General features: G+C 44.5%; 1 protein-coding gene across 1 annotated transcript in view; it reads right to left on the bottom strand.

Moving 5' to 3' along the window:
• The window catches only part of ACO1 (aconitase 1), a 1,039,508-nt gene that overhangs the window by 638,051 nt on the left and 382,930 nt on the right, over nucleotides 1-18,527 (bottom strand). Inside the window, exon 7 of the mRNA XM_044061006.1 lies at nucleotides 7,006-7,145. Within this exon, the coding sequence (XP_043916941.1) occupies nucleotides 7,006-7,145 (140 nt within the window). The remainder of the gene's footprint in view (nucleotides 1-7,005; nucleotides 7,146-18,527) is intronic.

Below are 18,527 nucleotides of genomic sequence, written 5' to 3' on the forward strand. Positions count from 1 at the left end.
TACAGTTCTAACAATGAATGGGGGTACGACAAATTGATTAAGCATTCCCGCTCTAATGCAACACCAATAGCTAAACAACAAACAGCCACAACACTGGTCATTATCCTGACACCAAAAGAAGAGGAGACATTGACCACAGTCAGTCCCACCTCCAGCTCCTTGCAGTAATAGTGACCAAAACATCTTTAGAGACAATAGCATTAAAAACACCATAAATAATGTCAGAACTCAACAGCCCCAGTCAAACAGCAAGATGACAGCAAGCTTGCCAAGTCCCAGGCTAGAGGACAATGAAGAGTCCACTTGAACTGTTCTGTCAGCTGCAGCCTCATCTCTCTCTGAAAGAGAAGTCAGTACTTCCTACAAGGTAACGTACAGTTTTGTACTTACCATAAATGTAGATGTTCGAGTGTTCACCCTGCTGCAGTCATCACACTTGGGTTATCCTGTCATCAGGCGGTCCCGCAGTCGGCCGGATTTCCAAAGTCTTGGTCCGACGTCAGTTGCTGTCGCCTCATCCCTGACGTCAGTGCGCCAGGGGTACATATATTGCAACCGACGCCATATTCTTCAGTTTTTCTTGCCCCAGATGTCAGGTGCCCCCAAAAAGGTGATCCAAATCAGTACCAAAAAGTGAAAACACTGTACAGACACAAAAACCCTTCAGTTATAAGCAAATACATCAGTAAGGCATAGCAGAGGTTTAGCCAGTAGATCAGAGGGGTTGGAGGGAGGGTAACCTGGACTGCAGCAGGGTAAACACTCGAACATCTACATTTATGGTAGGTACAAAACTGTACTATGTTCATCGTGTTACCCTGCTGCAGTCATCACACTTGGGTTGAGTCCCAAAGCTAAGGTAGGGTGGAGGCATTATAGAGGGTTAGAGGAGGCAATGAGTCCCTGCAGAACTGCAGTGGCGAAGCCTGCCCTGGACTTAGAATAAAAAGGTAAGTGATAATGTTTGGTGAAGGTGTGTACAGAACTCCAAGTTGCAGCTTCTAAAATTTCCTTGGTAGGAACCCCCCCTAAGAAAGGCTGTAGAGGTAGCTGTTGCCCTGGTAGAATGGGATCTAATGGTAGGAGGAACTGGTTTCCCATGATGGGTATAGCAGAATCGTATGCAATGGCCTATCCATTTAGAAATGGTTTGCTTGGAAATGGCCCTCCCTTGAGAAGCTGTAGCATAGGAAACAAAGAGCGGGTCAGTTTTTCTGAAAGCCTTAGTTTTATCCAAGTAATATCGAAGCTGCCTGTGAATGTCCAAGGAATGTAGAAGTCTCTCACCTTTGTTCTGTGGACTGGGGAAGAAGGTGGGTAGATGGATGGTTTGATTTAAAGCTACGCTGGAAACCACCTTAGGCATGAAGGAAGGATTAGTTCATAGAGAAACTCTGTCTTGATGAAAAATGAGGAAAGGTTCCACTGCCATAAGTGCCTGTAATTCTGAAACTCTCCTAGCAGAAGTTATTGCCAGGAGCAGGGCAGTCTTCCAAGATAGGAACTGAAGGTCTACAGAAAAAGCTGGTTCAAAGGGAGGTAATGTTAGTTTTTCCAGAACAAAGTTGAGGTCCCATGTAGGTGTAGGAGCTCTTCTAGGTGGTCTAATGTTTTTTGCCCCTCTGAGGAACTGCCTTAGGAGTGGATTTGAAAATAAAGGTGGATTTGTGTTGTAGTGAGCTGAAATAGCTGAAGCATGGATTTTAATTGAGGAGAAGAAAAGTCCTTTATGCAACATCTCAGCTAAATACTGCAGAATGTGAGGCATATGTGGCTGAGTTGTATCTAGGCCTTTAGCTTGGTTCCAAGCAGAAAACCTTTTCCATTTGTCCAACTAAGCCTTCCTGGTGCTTGGCCTCCTGGCTTCTAGAATAACATCCAGTACTGCTTGTGAAAGAGGGGCTGGTTGGCTGCTTAATTGATTTGCCATGCAGCCAGGTTTAAGGTTTTGATCTGGCTGTGTATAATCTGCTTGTCTTGCTGTGTGAGCAAATGAAGTATTTGAGGCAATATCCATGGTGGACTGTGAGCCATATTCTTCAATAGTGGGTACCAGTGCTGGCGTGGCCAGTCTGGGGCTATGAGAATCATTCAAGGTTTTTCCTTTTTGACCTTCAAAAGAACCTTTGTGAGAAGAGGTAATGGAGGAAAGGCACATGCTGTCAGGTTTTTCCAACTGAAGGAGAGAGCATCCACTTTCCAAGCTTGTTGGTGGAATGTTCTTGTACAAAATTTTGTCAGCTGGTAGTTTTGAGGACTGGCAAACAGGTCTATATTTGGTAGGCCCCATCTTTGAGTTATCATTGCAAATATTTGTGGGTCTAGCTTCCACTCATGGGGTCCTTGATGTTTCTGCTTAGGTCGTCTGCCAATGTGTTTTTCTGTCCTGGCAGGAAATGAGCTTGTAACTGGACTTGGTAGGTCACAGCTGTGTTCCATAAGATTATTGCTATCCTGCAAAGAGGGTAGGAATGTGTGCCCCCTTGTTTGTTTATGTACCACATTACTGTGGTGTTGTCCGTCTTTATTGCCAGTTGTCCAGGTTGTAGTAGATCCTTGAAGGCTGTCAGAGCTTTCTGTACAGCTAGCATCTCTTTTTGGTTTATGTGCAGTTTTCTTTGTTCTGCAGTCCACAGGCCTTGCATGCATTGCCCTGCCATGTGAGCCCCTAGGCATAGTCTGAAGTATCTGTTGTGATAGCTGCCTGGGTGGGGGGGCAAGGTGAAAGGCTGACACTTGTTAAGGTGACATGCCTGTGCCCACTATAGAAATTCCTGTTGAAGGCAGGGAATGAGAGATATCACTGTGTCCAAGCTATGGCTGTGTTGAGACCATACGCTTTTTAGGTACCATTGTAATTTCCTCATATGCAGTTTTGCAAATGGTATTATCAGAATGCAAGATGCCATGAAGCCCAAAGCCTGCAGAATTTTTCTTGCAGTTAATTGGGTCTTTGTTGCCATTGTCTTGAAATATTGAGTCAGTTGTAATTGCTTGCCTGGTGTAAGATAAGCCTTCTGGGCCGTTGTGTCCAAGCTGGCACCCAGGAATGTCATTTTTTGTGAGGGTACTAGTTTTGACTTCTTTTCGTTTACTGTGTACCCCAGACAATTTAGTAGATGCTTCACAAAAGCCAGATGTTGTATGAGAATGTCTTTTCTTTCTGCTTGGATGAGGCAGTCGTCCAAGTATGGATATATTTGAATTCCTCTGTCTGCAGTATGCAATTACTGGTGCCAGGCATTTTGTGAATACTCTGGGCGCAGTAGATGAAGCCAAAGGGCAATGCAGAGAATTGATAATGGGTTGAACCTGCAATGAAACGGAGGTATCTTCTGCAACTTTGTCTGATAGGGACATGCAGGTATGCCTCCTTGAGGTCCAACATTACCAGCCATGCTTCCTTGCCCAACATGGGAAGTAGCTGCTGTAGTGTTAGCATCTTGAATTTGGGAACTTGTAAGTGTTTAGAACTGAAAGGTCCAGAACTGGTCTCCAAGCATTTTCTTTCCTGGGTACTAGGAATAGTCTTGAGTAAAATCCTTGGCCTTGCTCTTCAGTTTGCACCCTTTGAATGGCTCTCATGGCCATGAGAGCTGTAATTTGTTTTTGAGCCTCTGCCCTTTGATTTTGTGGCAGGTTTGACATTCCACTTTTTATTGGCAAGGTATTAAAGTGTAATCTGTATCCTTGCAAAATTATGTCTAGGACCCATTTGTCCTTTGTGACCATGTGCCAGTTTTCTACAAACAATGCTAGTTTTCCCCCCAGGGGGGCTGACAAGAGAGCTTTGTTTGGCCAGTTGAGGTGCAAATCATTGAGTTTGCCATCTAGTGGCTTGAGACCTGTCTTCTCCTCCCTTCTGGGTTGGAGTGGTCCATTGGCGAGGTTTATACTGAGCTTGTGGTTGTCCTCTGCCCCTTCGGCGCCTGTATTTACCCCTCTGAGGCCTGTCAGTGACTGGAAAGGACCAATTTTTGGTTGGCCAGTTTCTGCTGAAGCGAAAGGGTTGTACCTGTAGAAAATCTTTGACTGTCTGCATTGATTTTGCCTTATCTTCCATTTTCTTTAAAACTTCTTCTACTTTAACACCAAAAAGAACATCCTGCTGCAAGGGAGCATCTAGTAGTTTTGCTTTAACATGTTCAGGCAGACTTTGTTCCTTTAACCAGGCATGCCTAGGTATAACTGAACCAGTGACCGCTGCTCTGCAGGAGACCTCCAAAGAATCAAGCCCACATTGTAAGGTATGTTTGCCCACCTGCTCGGTGGCGTGCAACAAATCCTGTACTTCTTTCAATTCAGATTGTTGAGGAAGGGTTGTTATCTTTTGTTTTAACTGAGAGATCAGAAATTGCTGATACTTAAGCATATGAAATTGACAGTTTAGAGCTCTCATAGCTAAAGTGGCTGAGGTGCAAACCTTTTTCCCCCCATCTGTCTAGTGCTCTTGAATCCCTTTCCGAAGGTACTGGATTTTTAGCCATGGAAGCCTTAGCCCCCTTGGGACCCTGGGAGATAGTCTCTGGGTCAGCTACTGGGCTTTTGTAAAGGAATTTATGGGAATCGGGTACTCTGTAGTATCTCTGTCGGGCTTGGCCGGGGCAGGAGGCAGAGAGTCAGGGTTGAAACTGGATTCTAAATAAACATCATCCACAATGTCCAAAACAGAAGGGATGGCTAGAGGTCTGTGTTGGGGGAGTAAAAGAAACTCTCTGAGCCTTTTCTTGGAATCAGAGTAATCCTGACCTTCCCAGTGAAAATGTTCCCTCATAGTGTGTAAAGTTTCCCCAAAAGAGCAATCTTCTGGAGGGGAAGCTAAGGGAATAGAGTCCCCAGCGTCAGAATCTTCATAAGGAGAGAAGGAATAGTCTTGGCCTTCAGAGGAATCCAAAGAAATAGACAGTTGTTAAGAGGAAGCAGATTCTTCCTCTTGTCTAGGCCTTCTGTCAGGAGGAGGCTGGGAACCCCTGATAAGAGAAATCAGATCTTCAGCCATCTTGAGCATCTGTTTCTTAGGCATAGGGCCTTGAACAGGAGACTGAAGTGAAGCTATTTTTGATTTGGTAGGAGTCTTCGGTTTTGAAAACGTTTTGACTAAGAGTCGTTGGTCTGAAAACGCCTTCAGAAAGCGAAGGTGTTTCAGAAGTACCGGTGTCCTTGGGAGGTAAGTCGTCGGTAGGGCCTGAAGTAAAAGGCTGCGTCGGCCTAGTACATTCCATCAAAATATCCATAGCGGTCTCGGGTTCCTCAACTGCGGTAGTCAGGGGCTGCGTCGGAGCCTCACTGATAACCGAAGACCGGATCAACCGAGGCCTCGGAATTGGGCTTAGGCCTGGGTTGTCGATCCTTATCCCTGCGCTTTTTGTGCACGCTGGTAGTCGGTAGCTCTGACGGCATGTTATAATTAAATTTTCTGCCAAAAAAGTGTTGTGCGAAATCAAATCGTCTTTTAATAGTGCGTTTATTAAATCTAGCACAAAAACGACAAGAAGTGACGACGTGATCAGGGCCTAGGCAGGGTATACAATAAGAATGAAAATCCTTATGAGGTATTTGCTTCCCACAAGAAAAAGAATTGTTAACTTTTTCTGACATCGGTCTGAGGCAAGAAAAGTTTCCCCAACGGGGTACTTAGCTTTATAGAAGACTTCGGTCTGAAACTCAAATTCGAAAATCTCAGGAGTCGGCCGACCGACACTTGCGAACTGCTTCTCCTTTGGGCACCGCGCGGCAAGAAAGACTGAAGAAAATGGCGTCGGTTTCAATATATGTACCCCTGGCGCACTGATGTCAGGAATGAGGCGACAGCAACCGACGTCGGACCAAGACTTTGGAAATACGGCCGACTGCGGGACCGCCTGACGACAGGATAACCCAAGTGTGATGACTGCAGCAGGATAACACGAACATCCAACCACACATTCCCAAAAGACCCAACATTTAGCAATGCATGCCCTAGGTCGGTTGGTCGAAGAAGAAAGAAGTAAAGCAACCCAACAGAGTACCTCTAGGATGTCTGCATCCACTGAAAAGACTGATAAATTCAACTTAATATCCACATAATACAACTTCAAAGCACACTGTTCTATGGATGGGGTAGGTCTAAAAACAGTCAGTGATCACTGACAAAGACGTAAATCTAACCACACCACAGATCAGACACTGAAAAAAAAAACCTTTATGATAGTCTAGTATGTTTTACCAATGTTTTCAGTCACAGGCAGGAGACAACAAGATACAATAGAGGAGCAACAAGTGATGCAAAGTGCACATGCAAGTGGGGGGGGGGGGGACTTTTTGCATGACCTCTAGAAGTTGGTAATACATTCAAACTCAAGCCTCACAACAACCATGTTATGGTTATACACAAATAACTAAACAACTGAACAACTGATAGGCTGGCTGGAATACAGGAATGCTTTCACATGTGGGCATAAAAGAAACCTACTTTAGGCAATATCCACACTCTCAGCCATGCCATATATAATGAGAAAGTACAGCATAACTTGTTAAAAATAAATAAGAAAAACAATATAATTAACAAAAGAACAGATGCAACCATGCACCCACATGCAATGAAAACAGCAGCACCCACATGCAATGAAAACAGCAGCACTAAAATAATCAAACTTTACAAGAAATAAAGCAAGTCATCACTGCACAAATAATTTTCACCTGTCCTTGTCAAATGTATTATTTATGGCTGATAAAGCAAAACTGATACATAAAGCTGCCTGAAATCAGCTTGGCACCACTGCCACAACTACTGAATGAACCAGATGGGAACAAACCTCTCTGACACCAACAAAGACTGGAGAAAAGCATTTCCACCGAGTCCTAATGCATTCAAAATTGTGTAATTAAATGCCAGAAAACGTCTGAATTTCTGAAGTACATTATATTCTCAAGGATTATGCATGGTCTGTCTTGTAAACCAATTCAAGATGCAAAGAACACAGGGAAATACCTGAAAAGATGCTCAGGGGGCTCTAAAAATCTTACCTTAGTAATAGTAAGTACAATATCTGTGGAAGTTACTAAATCATCTGGATTTCCAACCAGTTTGTAGCCAATAACTTCTGGTAAAACCATGCTAATTGGTTGACCCAACATGACTGCCTCAGCTTCAATTCCACCAACACCTGGAAATGCACAGGACATTAATCAAAAATAATACAACTTGTAATGCAAAGTATATGTTTAAGCATGGCATTTTGACTAACAAGTCACAAATTTAAACAGTTACTATGACCAGCTGATCCAATTAACTCCTTTACTAAAGACCATTTTCAAGATGGCTGTTCCAACTGACCGTTTTTGATTATTTCTGTTCTATGTTTATGAAGCTCTGCATCTTCAAATTGGTTTAATATTTTCATGAATTTTTTTTCAATGAATGATACCAGGACAATTACTTACAAAATGACCATGATTATTATTCTAGCGTCAAAGCCAAAGAAGCAAAAGCATTTTGAATTAATAAAAAAAATATCACATTTTACTTGGCTCTGTGGCATACAGGGATAAACTCATCACCATGACCCAGATAACCAGAATTCAACTGGAGGCTCAGGTGTTGGAGCTGCCGAGCAGGGAAGGATAGGTGTGAGCAGCTATACACGGTTTGCTTATCCTGGAAGGAGGGAATGGTGGTCTAGATGACTGCTTTGCCACATGCAAGTGAAGACCTGCAGGTGAGAAAGTTGCAGCCATTAACTAGGTACATGGACCAAGCTTACCAAGCCATAGATGACAGCAGTACTCAAGCTTAAGGAGAGCTCAGTAGGCCCCTACAATGATGCAGGCACATGTTAAGTCACCAGGGTGTGGGGTTACAGCCTAAAAGTACAGTTTTGTACCTACCATAAATGTAGATGTCCGTGAGACATGCAACTGCAGTCATAACATGTGGGTTGTCCTGCCTCAGGCAGCCCTCGGTCGGCCGGATTCCAAAGTCTGGGTCCGACGTCGGCTGATGTCGCATTTCTCTCCGACATCAGAGCAGCTGGAGTACATAAGCATCAGCCGACGCCATTTTCTTCAGTGTTTCTTGCCCCAGATGCCAGGTGCCCTCCAAGGAAGGCTGTAATCAAATTGGTAGACATAAACAGGATTCCAAACAAATACATGAGTAATAAAACAAATACACCATAACAGATATCCCCAGCTAAGAGTGGGGGGGATAGGAGTGGACCCTAGGCATAGAGGGGAATGGAGGGAGGGAAAACCCGACTGCAGTTGCATGTCTCTCGGACATCTACATTTATGGTAGGTACAAAACTGTACTAAGTCCTTCAAGAATGCAACCGCAGTCATAACATGTGGGTTGAATACCATAGCTTAGCTGGGGGAGGAGGTATGCTCTAGGAAAGAGAAGGTGTGGCAATCAAACCCTGCAGGACTGCCGAAGCAAAGCCTGCTCTGGATCTGGAATATAGGGGGAGATTGTAGTGTTTTGAGAATGTATGCACGGAGCTCCATGTAGCAGCTTCTAGAATGTCCTTTGTAGGCACCCCTCTTAAAAATGCTGTAGAGGTGGCTGTAGCTCTGGTGGAATGAGGTCTGACATAGGCTGGAACAGTCTTTCCATGAAAGGAATAACAGAATCTGATGCAATGTCCAATCCATTTAGAAATAGTCGGTTTTGAAATTGCTTTTCCTTGGACTGCAGGGGCGCAAGCTACAAAAAGCTGTTCAGACTTCCTACTGGCCTTTGTTCTGTCCAGGTAGTATCGAAGTTGTCTATGAATGTCCAAGGTATGTAAAAGCCTTTCCCCCTTATTCTCGGGATTGGGAAAGAAGGCAGGCAGATGAATGGCTTGATTTAGAGAAACCCTAGATACCACCTTTGGCATAAAGGTAGGGTTGGTCCTTAATGAAACCCTGTCTCTGTGGAAAATGATAAAGGGTGGTATTGCCATTAGGGCCTGAAGTTCCGAAACCCTTCTTGCTGAGGTAATTGCCAACAGGAAGGCTGTTTTCCATGAGAGAAATTGCAAGTCAACTGAAGCTGCTGGCTCAAAAGGAGGTAGAGTCAGTTTTTCTAAGACAAAATTGAGGTCCCAGGCTGGCACTGGGGCCTTTCTTGGTGGCTTAATGTTTTTGATTCCCCTGAGGAATTGTCTTAGTAAGGGGTGAAAAAAAACAGGAGGATCAGTGTTGTATCTAGCTGAAATAGCAGATGCATGTATTTTTATTGAAGAATATGAGAGGCCACTCTAACATATCTGCCAAATATTCCAAGATAAGTGGGATGTTCAGAAATGATGCATCATGCCCTTTTTGCTGGTATTCCAATTGCTGAATCTTTTCCACTTTGCTAAGTAAACCTTTCTGGTGGACGGTCTTCGAGCCTCTGTTAGTATCCGCTGAACTTCTTTGGAGAGAGGTAAATTGAATTCATTTATGGGATCTCCCAGGCTGTTAGCTGTAGAGTCTGAAGGTTTGGATGCAGTGTTTCGAAATTGTGCTGAGTCAAAAGTAGAGGCCACTGAGGGAGGGCCCACCTCCTGGTGTGACATATGCCCCGCAGTAGTGGGTACCAGTGTTGTCTTGGCCAATCCGGAGCTATTAATATTCCCTTGGGCTTCTCTGCTTTGATCTTTAGTAATACTGAGGTCATCAGTGGCAGAGGTGGGAATGCATAGATTGCTAGGGAGCTCCAGTTGAATGAAAGAGCATCTATTTTCCAAGCCTTTGGATGGTATGTCCTTGTGCAAAATTTTGGTAGTAGATTGAGGTGAGAGGCAAATAGGTCCACTTCTGGCTTGCCCCATGTCGAAGTGAGTTGTCTGAAAGCCTTCGGATGCAACCTCCACTCGTGTGGATCTGTGAAATTCCTGCTTAGGCTGTCCGCCAACACATTGTCTTTTCCTGGAACAAACTGTGATTGCAACTGGATGTTTAGACTCAGTGATTTCTCCCAAAGCTGCATTGTCAGTCTGCAAAGGGGGTAAGAGTGAGTGCCCCCCTGCTTGTTTATGTACCACATCACAGTGGTGTTGTCTGTCCGTATCATTAAGTGGCCTTGCTGGAGTTGGTTTTGAAAAGCCTCGATAGCATGCATTACTGCCAGCATTTCCTTTGAGTTATGTGCAGATGTGTTTCCTTTGGAGACCATTGTCCTTGTATACACCTGCCTTCCATGTGCGCCCCCCATCCGAGGTCTGAGGCATCTGTAGTCATGGTCTGTGTTATCTGTGGTTTTTTGAATGACAAACCTGTGTCTTCCTGGCTCACCGAAGCCCACCACTGGAATTCCTTTTGTAAGCATGGAATGAGTGGTATGATTGTCTCCAAGTTGTTGCTGTGCTGAGACCAAACGCTTTTAGGTACCATTGAAGCTTTCTCATGTGTAGTTTTGCTAATGGAACCAGTAGAATGCAGGATGCCATGTAACCCAGGGCCTGTAGGAATCTCCTTGCAGTCATCTGGGTGAGTTTTGCTAAACCTTTGAAGTATTGAGTTAACTTCTCTTGCTTGTCTTCTGTCAGGTAAGCCATTTAAGAGGCTGTGTCTAGTTTGGCTCCTAAGAAGATTATTTGCTGGGATGGCTGCAGTCTTGACTTTTGGAAGTTGACTGTGTATCCCAGAGCTTGAAGTAATCGTATGACATATTCCAGATTTTTTGTCAACATCAATTTGTCGTTCGCTTGTATGAGGCAGTCGTCCAGGTACGGGTAGATTTGTATACCCTGGAGCCTGCAATGAGCAATTACTGAAGCCAGGCATTTTGTAAACACTCTGGGTGCAGTAGATAAGCCAAATGGCAATGCTGAGAATTGATAATGCTCTGGCCCTGCAAGAAATCTGAGGTATCTTCTGCAACTGTTTCTGATAGGGACATGCAGGTATGCCTCCTTGAGGTCCAGAGTGATCAGCCACGACTCCTTGCCCAGCATGGGAAGGAGTTGCTGTAGAGTCAGCATTTTGAACTTCGGTACTATGAGAAAGGTGTTTAATGCGGACAAGTCCAGTATTGGTCTCCATTGAGTTTCTTTTCTTGGAACCAGGAACAGTCTTGAGTAAAACCCCTGTTCTTGTTCTTGTTGTGGAACTCTTTCTATTGCTTTCATTTGAGTTAGCAGAGATTTGCTTGATAGCCTCTACCCTTTGATGTTGTGGTAGATTTGGCATGCCTTGTTTCCTTGGTAAGGTATGGAAATGAAACCTGTACCCTTGGTCTACAATGTCTAAAATCCATTTGTCCTTTGTCAGTCTGTGCCAGTTTTTTGCAAACAGAGATAATTTCCGCCAAGGGAGCTTCTAGTTGTTCCCTGGTAGGCGGTAGTAGAGGAAAGTCATTGAGATTGTGGTTGTTGGGCAGGAGAAACCCCTGCGTCACCTCTTTGGTTTCCTGGCTGCCATTGACGTCCCCTGTAAGGGCCTCTGTATTGGCCTCTTCCTCAGCCACGTCTGTTCTTACCCCTTTGAAACTTTTCTGGATTAGGAAAGGACCAGTTTTTTGAAGGCCAATTCCTACTGAATCTGGGGGGTTGAACCTGGAGGAAATCCTTTACAGTTTGAACTGATTTTGCTTTTTCTTCTATGGTCTTTAACACATCCTTAGCATTTGCACCAAAAAGCTTGTTCTTTTCCAGAGGTGCATCCAGAAGTTTTGCTTTTACATGATCTGGTAGAGGTTGATCTTTTAACCAAGCATGTCTTCGCATCACTGCCCCTGTCATAGCTGCCCTACATGAAGCTTCCAGTGCATCATATCCACACTGCAGGAAGTGATTGCTTACTTGCTGAGTGTTATGTACAGCTTCCTGCAAAGTCTTCCTGTCTAAAGGATCAGGAGAAGCTAGTGTTTTTTGTAAATCTTCTAAAAGATAATCCTGATATTGGAACATATGAAAAAGGCAATTTAAAGCTCTCATAGATAAAGTAGTGGAAGTGTAAACCTTTTTACCCCATCTCTCTAATGATCTTGCCTCCCTGTTGGAGGGCAAAGGATTTTTTGAGGTGGAGGCTGAAACTCCTTTAGGCCCCTGTGAAATAGTTTCCAAATCAACAGTATGGGCCCTGAATAAATGGGAATGAGTTTCTGGGACCCTGTAATACCTGTCTGGCTTGGCTGGTGCAGGAGGGAGAGTATCAGGGGTAGTACTAGAATCAGAGTACAAATCATCCAGAACATCAAGTACAGGGGGAATAGCTAAGGGCCTGTGCTGAGGCTTCTTAAGGAAAGTCCTAAGGCGTTTCCTGGAATCAAAATATTCCTGGCCCTGCCACTTGAAATGTTCCCTCATGGTGTGCAGAACTTCCTCAAAGGAAATATCCTCAGGAGGGGAGGCCGAAGGTATGGAATCTTCTGCATCAGAGTCCTCATAGGTCTGGAAGAGCTCTTCCTGGCTATCAGAGTGGACAGAGCCCTCAGAGTCTTCATCTGAAGGAGTAGGGTCAGAGGGTTCAACCCGGGCCTTTATCAGGAGGAGGCTGGGATGCTCTCTCAGGATGGGTCTGCGAACCTCTAATCATGGAAATTAAATCAGCAGCCATGGACATAATTTGGGTCTCCGGAGTCGGCTGAGGTAAGGCTCTAGGAGTAATATGCTTTGTTTTGCTGGCTGCCTTAGCCCTAGTGTAGGCCTTAATAGACATGGCCATAGGGGGCCTGGCAGCTCCACGTGCAGGAGTGACCTTGTCTACAGCAATGGTCTCGGGCATTTCCTCGGTTTCGGTATCCGGAGGAAAATCTATAACTGGCGGAGTAATGTCTGGAATCGGAGTCGTCGGTAATGCGGTGTCTTCGGTTCGGAGCGGTGGAGAGACTGTCTCAGAGGGAACCGGAGCACTCGCGCTAGGTTTTGGCGTGGAGTCGGAAGTAGACACGGGCCGAGGATGTCGGTCCCGGTCTTTTCACTTTTTGGGAGTTTGCGAAGTCGGAAGATCCGACAGCATGGTATAAGCAAATTTATCGCCGAAAAAGTCTTCAGCGAACTCCGCCCGGCGCCTGAGAGTGCGCTTGTTGAAGCGGGCACAGGCTACACAGGCCGAGACGTCGTGGTCTGGGCCCAGGCAAGGGAGGCAGTAAGAGTGGAAATCCTTATGAGGTATTTGTTTACCACAAAAAAGACAATTGTTAACTTTTTCAGTAATTTCTGACATCGGCTGAGGCAAGAAAAGGTCCCCAACGGGGTACTTAGCTTTTTTGATGACTTCGGTATCGTAGAAAACAGGAGCTGACCGACCGGCACTTGTGAACTGCTTCGGGCACCGCGCGGCAAGAAAGACTGAAGAAAATGGCGTCGGCTGATGCTTATGTACTCCAGCCGCTCTGACGTCGGAGAGAAATGCGACATCAGCCGACGTCGGACCCAGACTTTGGAATCCGGCCGACCGAGGGCTGCCTGAGGCAGGACAACCCACATGTTATGACTGCAGTTGCATTCTTGAAGGACATCACTGAAATGCCCTCACTACTCACACTGTATGCCCACAACAGTACAAAGATCTTGCATTGCTGCCTAGATGATGTCTCACCAGCCAGCCTTTGTCTTTGCTCCACAGATGCCCCAAGTACTGGGAAAATGAATAGGATCAAGACCAGTAGGAAGGGATGATGGTCAGCAGGTATGCAACCAAAAAAGGCAGAAAAAATCATATTTCAAGTAAAATGAACAAAAATGTTACTTTTCTACAGAAATGCAAATCCTTTATAGACAAGAAGTCATAACACTTAACTGCATTTAAATTTACTACCCTAAAAAGAGCAAAGTGCTACACTGTCATCTTAAAGTAAATGTTTTGTGTACAAGGGTCTAGGGAACTACTAAAGGGGTGGTGAATATTGCACAACGTGGCTGGGCTAATATATGTCTTTGGGCAGATAGCTCAGTACCAACCTATAAACTTAAGACCTTACCACTGCAGTAAATGTTCAAATTGAACACTGTTGCAGTACTGCTCATTTCTGGGACATATTCTGACCAGTGAACAAAAGCTTTTCAAATGTCTACTGTTATGGTAAGTTCTTACATGACTGCTATGTTCAATAACCGTTGCAGTTTTGCTTACTTCTGGGATAATTTCCAAAGCTTTACGAAGAAAGACAGGATGTCTGAGGATCAGAGCTGGAGTCCAGTAACTCTGATAAAACCTGTTCAGCAAACAAATGGCCCTGCAGTTTACTGTTGTAAATCCAGCTTTGCAAAACTGTAATACTTTTCTGTTTGTACTTTAAGGTGAATGTAAAATAATTAACAAGTTTATGAGTAATTCTTAATGTACGTTATTTCATACCTGTTCGTGTATATAGTGAATGTTTAAAAATGATTTACTATGTTGGTAGACTATTCAGCATGTGCAATAGTGACTGAGCACTTATTTTATGTAAATAGGCAAGCATGGTCAGGGTTGATCCCACTGTAACATAGTTTTGCCCCTTTTACTTGGCCACACCCCTTTCTAGTTGGCCATGCCCATTTAAGCTGTATCCTGCAGTCCCCCTTTGAAGTCACCAGCCGCCACTAGAATGGAGGACCATGTAGCTGCTTCTTGGATGGACCTAACGTCAAGAACCTTGAACAAAACTCCAGAAGAGATTACAGATCTGGTAGAATATGCTTTGACCTGACCTTGGAGGTATTTATCATGGTAGAAATAGCAACAGGAGTTGCACTTGAAAATCCATCTAAAAAATCTGGTTTATATTAACTGGAAGGCCCACTTTTTCCACTGAAAGGAAAACAGTTGATTAGACTTCTTGAGAGCTTTTGCCTTATCCAAGTAGTATAGTACAGCTGTACAAGTTCCAGCTACCTGTAAAAGTAGATGCCTGCAGAACACACTGCCTTTACTGGTATATATATGGGTAGTAGTGCCCTAATTTAAAAAAAAAAAAAAAAGGAAATCAGCATTAAACACAATTCAACCTGAGAGAAAAAAAAAGCAGAGGGAGGAATAAAAAAAGCTTATTTGAGCTCTGAAGATGAAGTAAGACAGAGAGGAGACATCTTCTCAGAGATCCTTCCCTTCCAATGGCACTGAAAAAAAAATGAAGGGCTACTGTCTGTGGTTGTGAAGGATCATCTTGCTTTTGCCAGCCGACTGGTCCTTCCCATTCACGACAAGCAAAGGGAGGAGTTCTGAGCTTCACCAACTGTCTAGATGAGTGTAGAAGGACACTACCACCCATATACCAAGTAAGGAACTGTATTTGTTTAACATCTACTGTCCGTACATTGTGCAAATACAGAAGTATACCACTCTCCCCATTTTGAAGAATGTTGGAAGCTAGATTAATAAACATTTCAGTAACAACTTTTAGCAAAAAAAGTAGACTTTGCCCTGAGGCTAACTATTTTTTAAGAAAAACTAGGAAAGGACAAGGCACATGAGACCCTGTAACTTAGACACCCTTCTGACAATTGTTACGGCTACTAGCACAGCCAGGAGCTCGGATGGATAACTTTAAGGAACCCATTTGTAAGGGTCTGTGTTAGATCTGCTCAGGCAATTTGCCACAGAATTCTGTTCCAGGGTTGTACACAGCTGTCGTAGAGACCTGCAAAAGTAATAGGAATTTGCTCCCCCTTTTTTGTTGATATACCACATGAATGTGGTATGGTTATCTGCCTGCAGGTAGCCCTCAGCCAGCCTGAATATTAAAGTCTTGGGTCCTGCATCGGATGCTGTCTCTTCTTCCATGGCGTCAGGTAGTCAGGGGTATAAAGCATGCAGCAGACATGATTACATCATTTTTTCTTGCCCCAGATGTCAGGTGCCCCCATAATGGGAAGCAATTATATAAAATGGTTACTCATCCAACAAAAAGGAAATACACCAGAAAGCTGAAATACACTAAACAATAAGAAAGGTATAGCCAAGAGAAGTCAGGAGGCTGGAGGGAGGGTAACCAGGACTGCAACAGTGAATACACTCAAACATCTACATTTATGGTAAGTGTAAACAACTGTACTATGTTCTTCGTGTTTCACTGTTGCAGTCATTACATTTGGATTACGAAAGCTAAGGCAGGGAGGAGGAAATTAGAGAGCATTAGGACCAGCTATTAAACACTGCAAGACTGCACTGGCAAAACCAGCTCTGGATTTAGTAAACATATGTACAGAGCTCCAGGTAGCAGCTTCTGGGATGCCCCTGGTAGGGACACCTCTGAGAAAGGCTGTAGAGGTAGATGCTGCCCTGGTGGAATGTGATCTTATCCCCTGAGGGGTAGGTTTTCCATGTTGCTTATAACAGAAAAGAATGCAATGGCCTATCCACTTAGAAATAGTTTGATTTGAAATGGTGTTCCCCTCTGCCCCTGCAGCAAAGGCAACTAGCAGATGTTCAGTTTTTCTGAGAGGCTTAGTCCTATCCAAATAAAATCTTAGTTGTCTGTGCACGTCCAAAGAGTGCAGTATCCGTTCTTCTTTGTTCTGTGGATTTGGAAAAAAAGGTAGGCAAATAAATGGACTGATTAAGGGCCAGACTGGATACCACCTTGGGCATAAAGGAAGGATTGGTCCTGAGGGACACCCTGTCAGCATGGAACACGAAGCGCTCCAATGCCATGAGGGCCTGAAGTTCAGACACTCTTCTTTGCTGAAGTGATAGTTAGAAGGAAAGCAGTTTTCCAAGATAGGAATTTCAACTCTGCAGTTGCAGCTGGCTCAAAAGGAGGTAGAGTGAGCTTTTCCAATACAAAGTTAAGGTCCCAGGCTGGGGTAGGGGCTCTCCTGGGTGATCTTAAATGTTTGGCCCCTCTGAGGAATTGTTTCAGCAGGGAGTGAGAGAATAGGGGTGGCTCAGTATTATAATGTGCTGAAATGGCTGAGGCATGAATTTTAATCGATGAGGAAAGGCCCTTGTGGAGCATCTCTGTTAAGTATTGAAGAATATGCGATAAGCTGGGCACTGTTGTGCCCATCCCTTGAGTCTGGCTCCAGGAACAGTATCTTTTCCACTTTTTAGCATAGGATTTTCTAGTACTAGGCTTCCTGGCCTCCAGAATGACATCTAGCACCGGCTTACTGAGTGATGCTATTGGAGAGCTCAGGGAATTAGCCAGGCTGCAAGGTTCAGGGTTTAAAGCTGGGGGTGCAGAATCTGGCCCTCCTGCTGGAACAGCAGGGAAGGGGTCTGAGAAAGGTGCCATGGATCCAGCAGTGACATACTGCGCAAGAGGGGGTACTAGTGTTGGTGTGGCCAGTCTGGTACAATCAGTATTTTCCTTGGTTTGTCTTGTTTGATCTTTAGCAGAACATTCGGGAGGAGAGGCAGAGGGGGATAAGCATAAACTGAGAGGCTTTCCCAGGTGAAGGATAGGGAATCCACTTTCCAAGCTTGGCTGTGGGGAGTCCTTGTGCAGAATTTGTCCAACTGGTAGTTCTGAGGGGAGGCAAAAAGGTCTATCTCTGGGTTCCCCCATTTGTTTCTCCAACTGTTGAATATCTTTGGTTCCAGTTTCCACTCGTGTGGGTCCATGAGATTTCTGCTTAGGTCGTCTGCCAGTGAATTTAGCTGGTCTGGCAGGAACTGAGCTTGTAGGTGCACTTGGTAGCTCAAGGCCGTTTTCCACAGAGCCATGGCTAGTCTGCAGAGAGGATATAACTGGGACACCCCCCTGCTTGTTTATGCACCACATAACAGCGGTGCCTGTCTTTACCAATAAGAATGTGGTCCTTGAAGGCGGTCAGAGAATTCTGTACAGCCAACATTTCTTTTTGATTTACATGCAGGTGCATCTGATACTGGTTCCATTTGCCCTGAATGCACCGCCTGCCAGGTGAGCCCCCCCATGCATAGTCTGATGTGTCTGTTAGGGTTTGGGTGGCAGGGGAAGAATGAATGGCAGTCCCTTGTTGTGGTAGCAGGCCTCTGCCCACCAAAGGAACTCTGTCTTTATACAAAGAATGACAGGAATCATTGATTCCAGGTCCTGTGAATGCTGACACCATAGGCTTTTTAGATACCATTGAAGTTCTCACATGCAGTCTTGCATATGGAATTAGTAGATTGCAAGAGGCCATGAACCCCAGGGCTTGCAGGATATTCCTTGCAGATAAGCTGGGTTTTTGTGGCCAGTAGTTTGAAGTAGGCTGTCAAATAAACTTGTTTCTCTGGCGTGAGGTAAGCCATCTGGGAAGTTGTGTTCAAGCTTGCTTCCAGAAATACAATTTGTTGGCAGGGTACTAGATGATATTTCGTTTTGTTTATGGTGTATCCCAGTGAGGTTAGAAGTTTCTTTACAAATGCTAGATGATTTAGAAGCATGTCCTGGTTTTCTGCCTGAATTAGACAATCGTCCAGGTATGGATATATTGGAATATTTGTTTGCCTGCAAAATGCAATGACTGGAGCTAGGCACTTTGTGAATATCCTGGGCGCAGTAGATAAGCCAAAGGGAAGTGCAGAGAACTGATAGTGCATGTAGCCTGTTCTGAAGCGTAGGTATTTCCTGCAAGATTCCCTTACTGGAATGTGCAGGTAAGCTTCCTTTATGTCTAAGGTTGCCAACCAGACATCTATGCCTAGTGCAGGAAGCAGCTGAAGTGTTAGCATTTTGAATTTTG

The sequence above is a fragment of the Protopterus annectens genome, chromosome 2.part0, assembly GCF_019279795.1.
Source record: "Protopterus annectens isolate FY-2018-M chromosome 2.part0, PAN1.0, whole genome shotgun sequence".
NCBI lineage: Eukaryota > Metazoa > Chordata > Ceratodontiformes > Protopteridae > Protopterus > Protopterus annectens.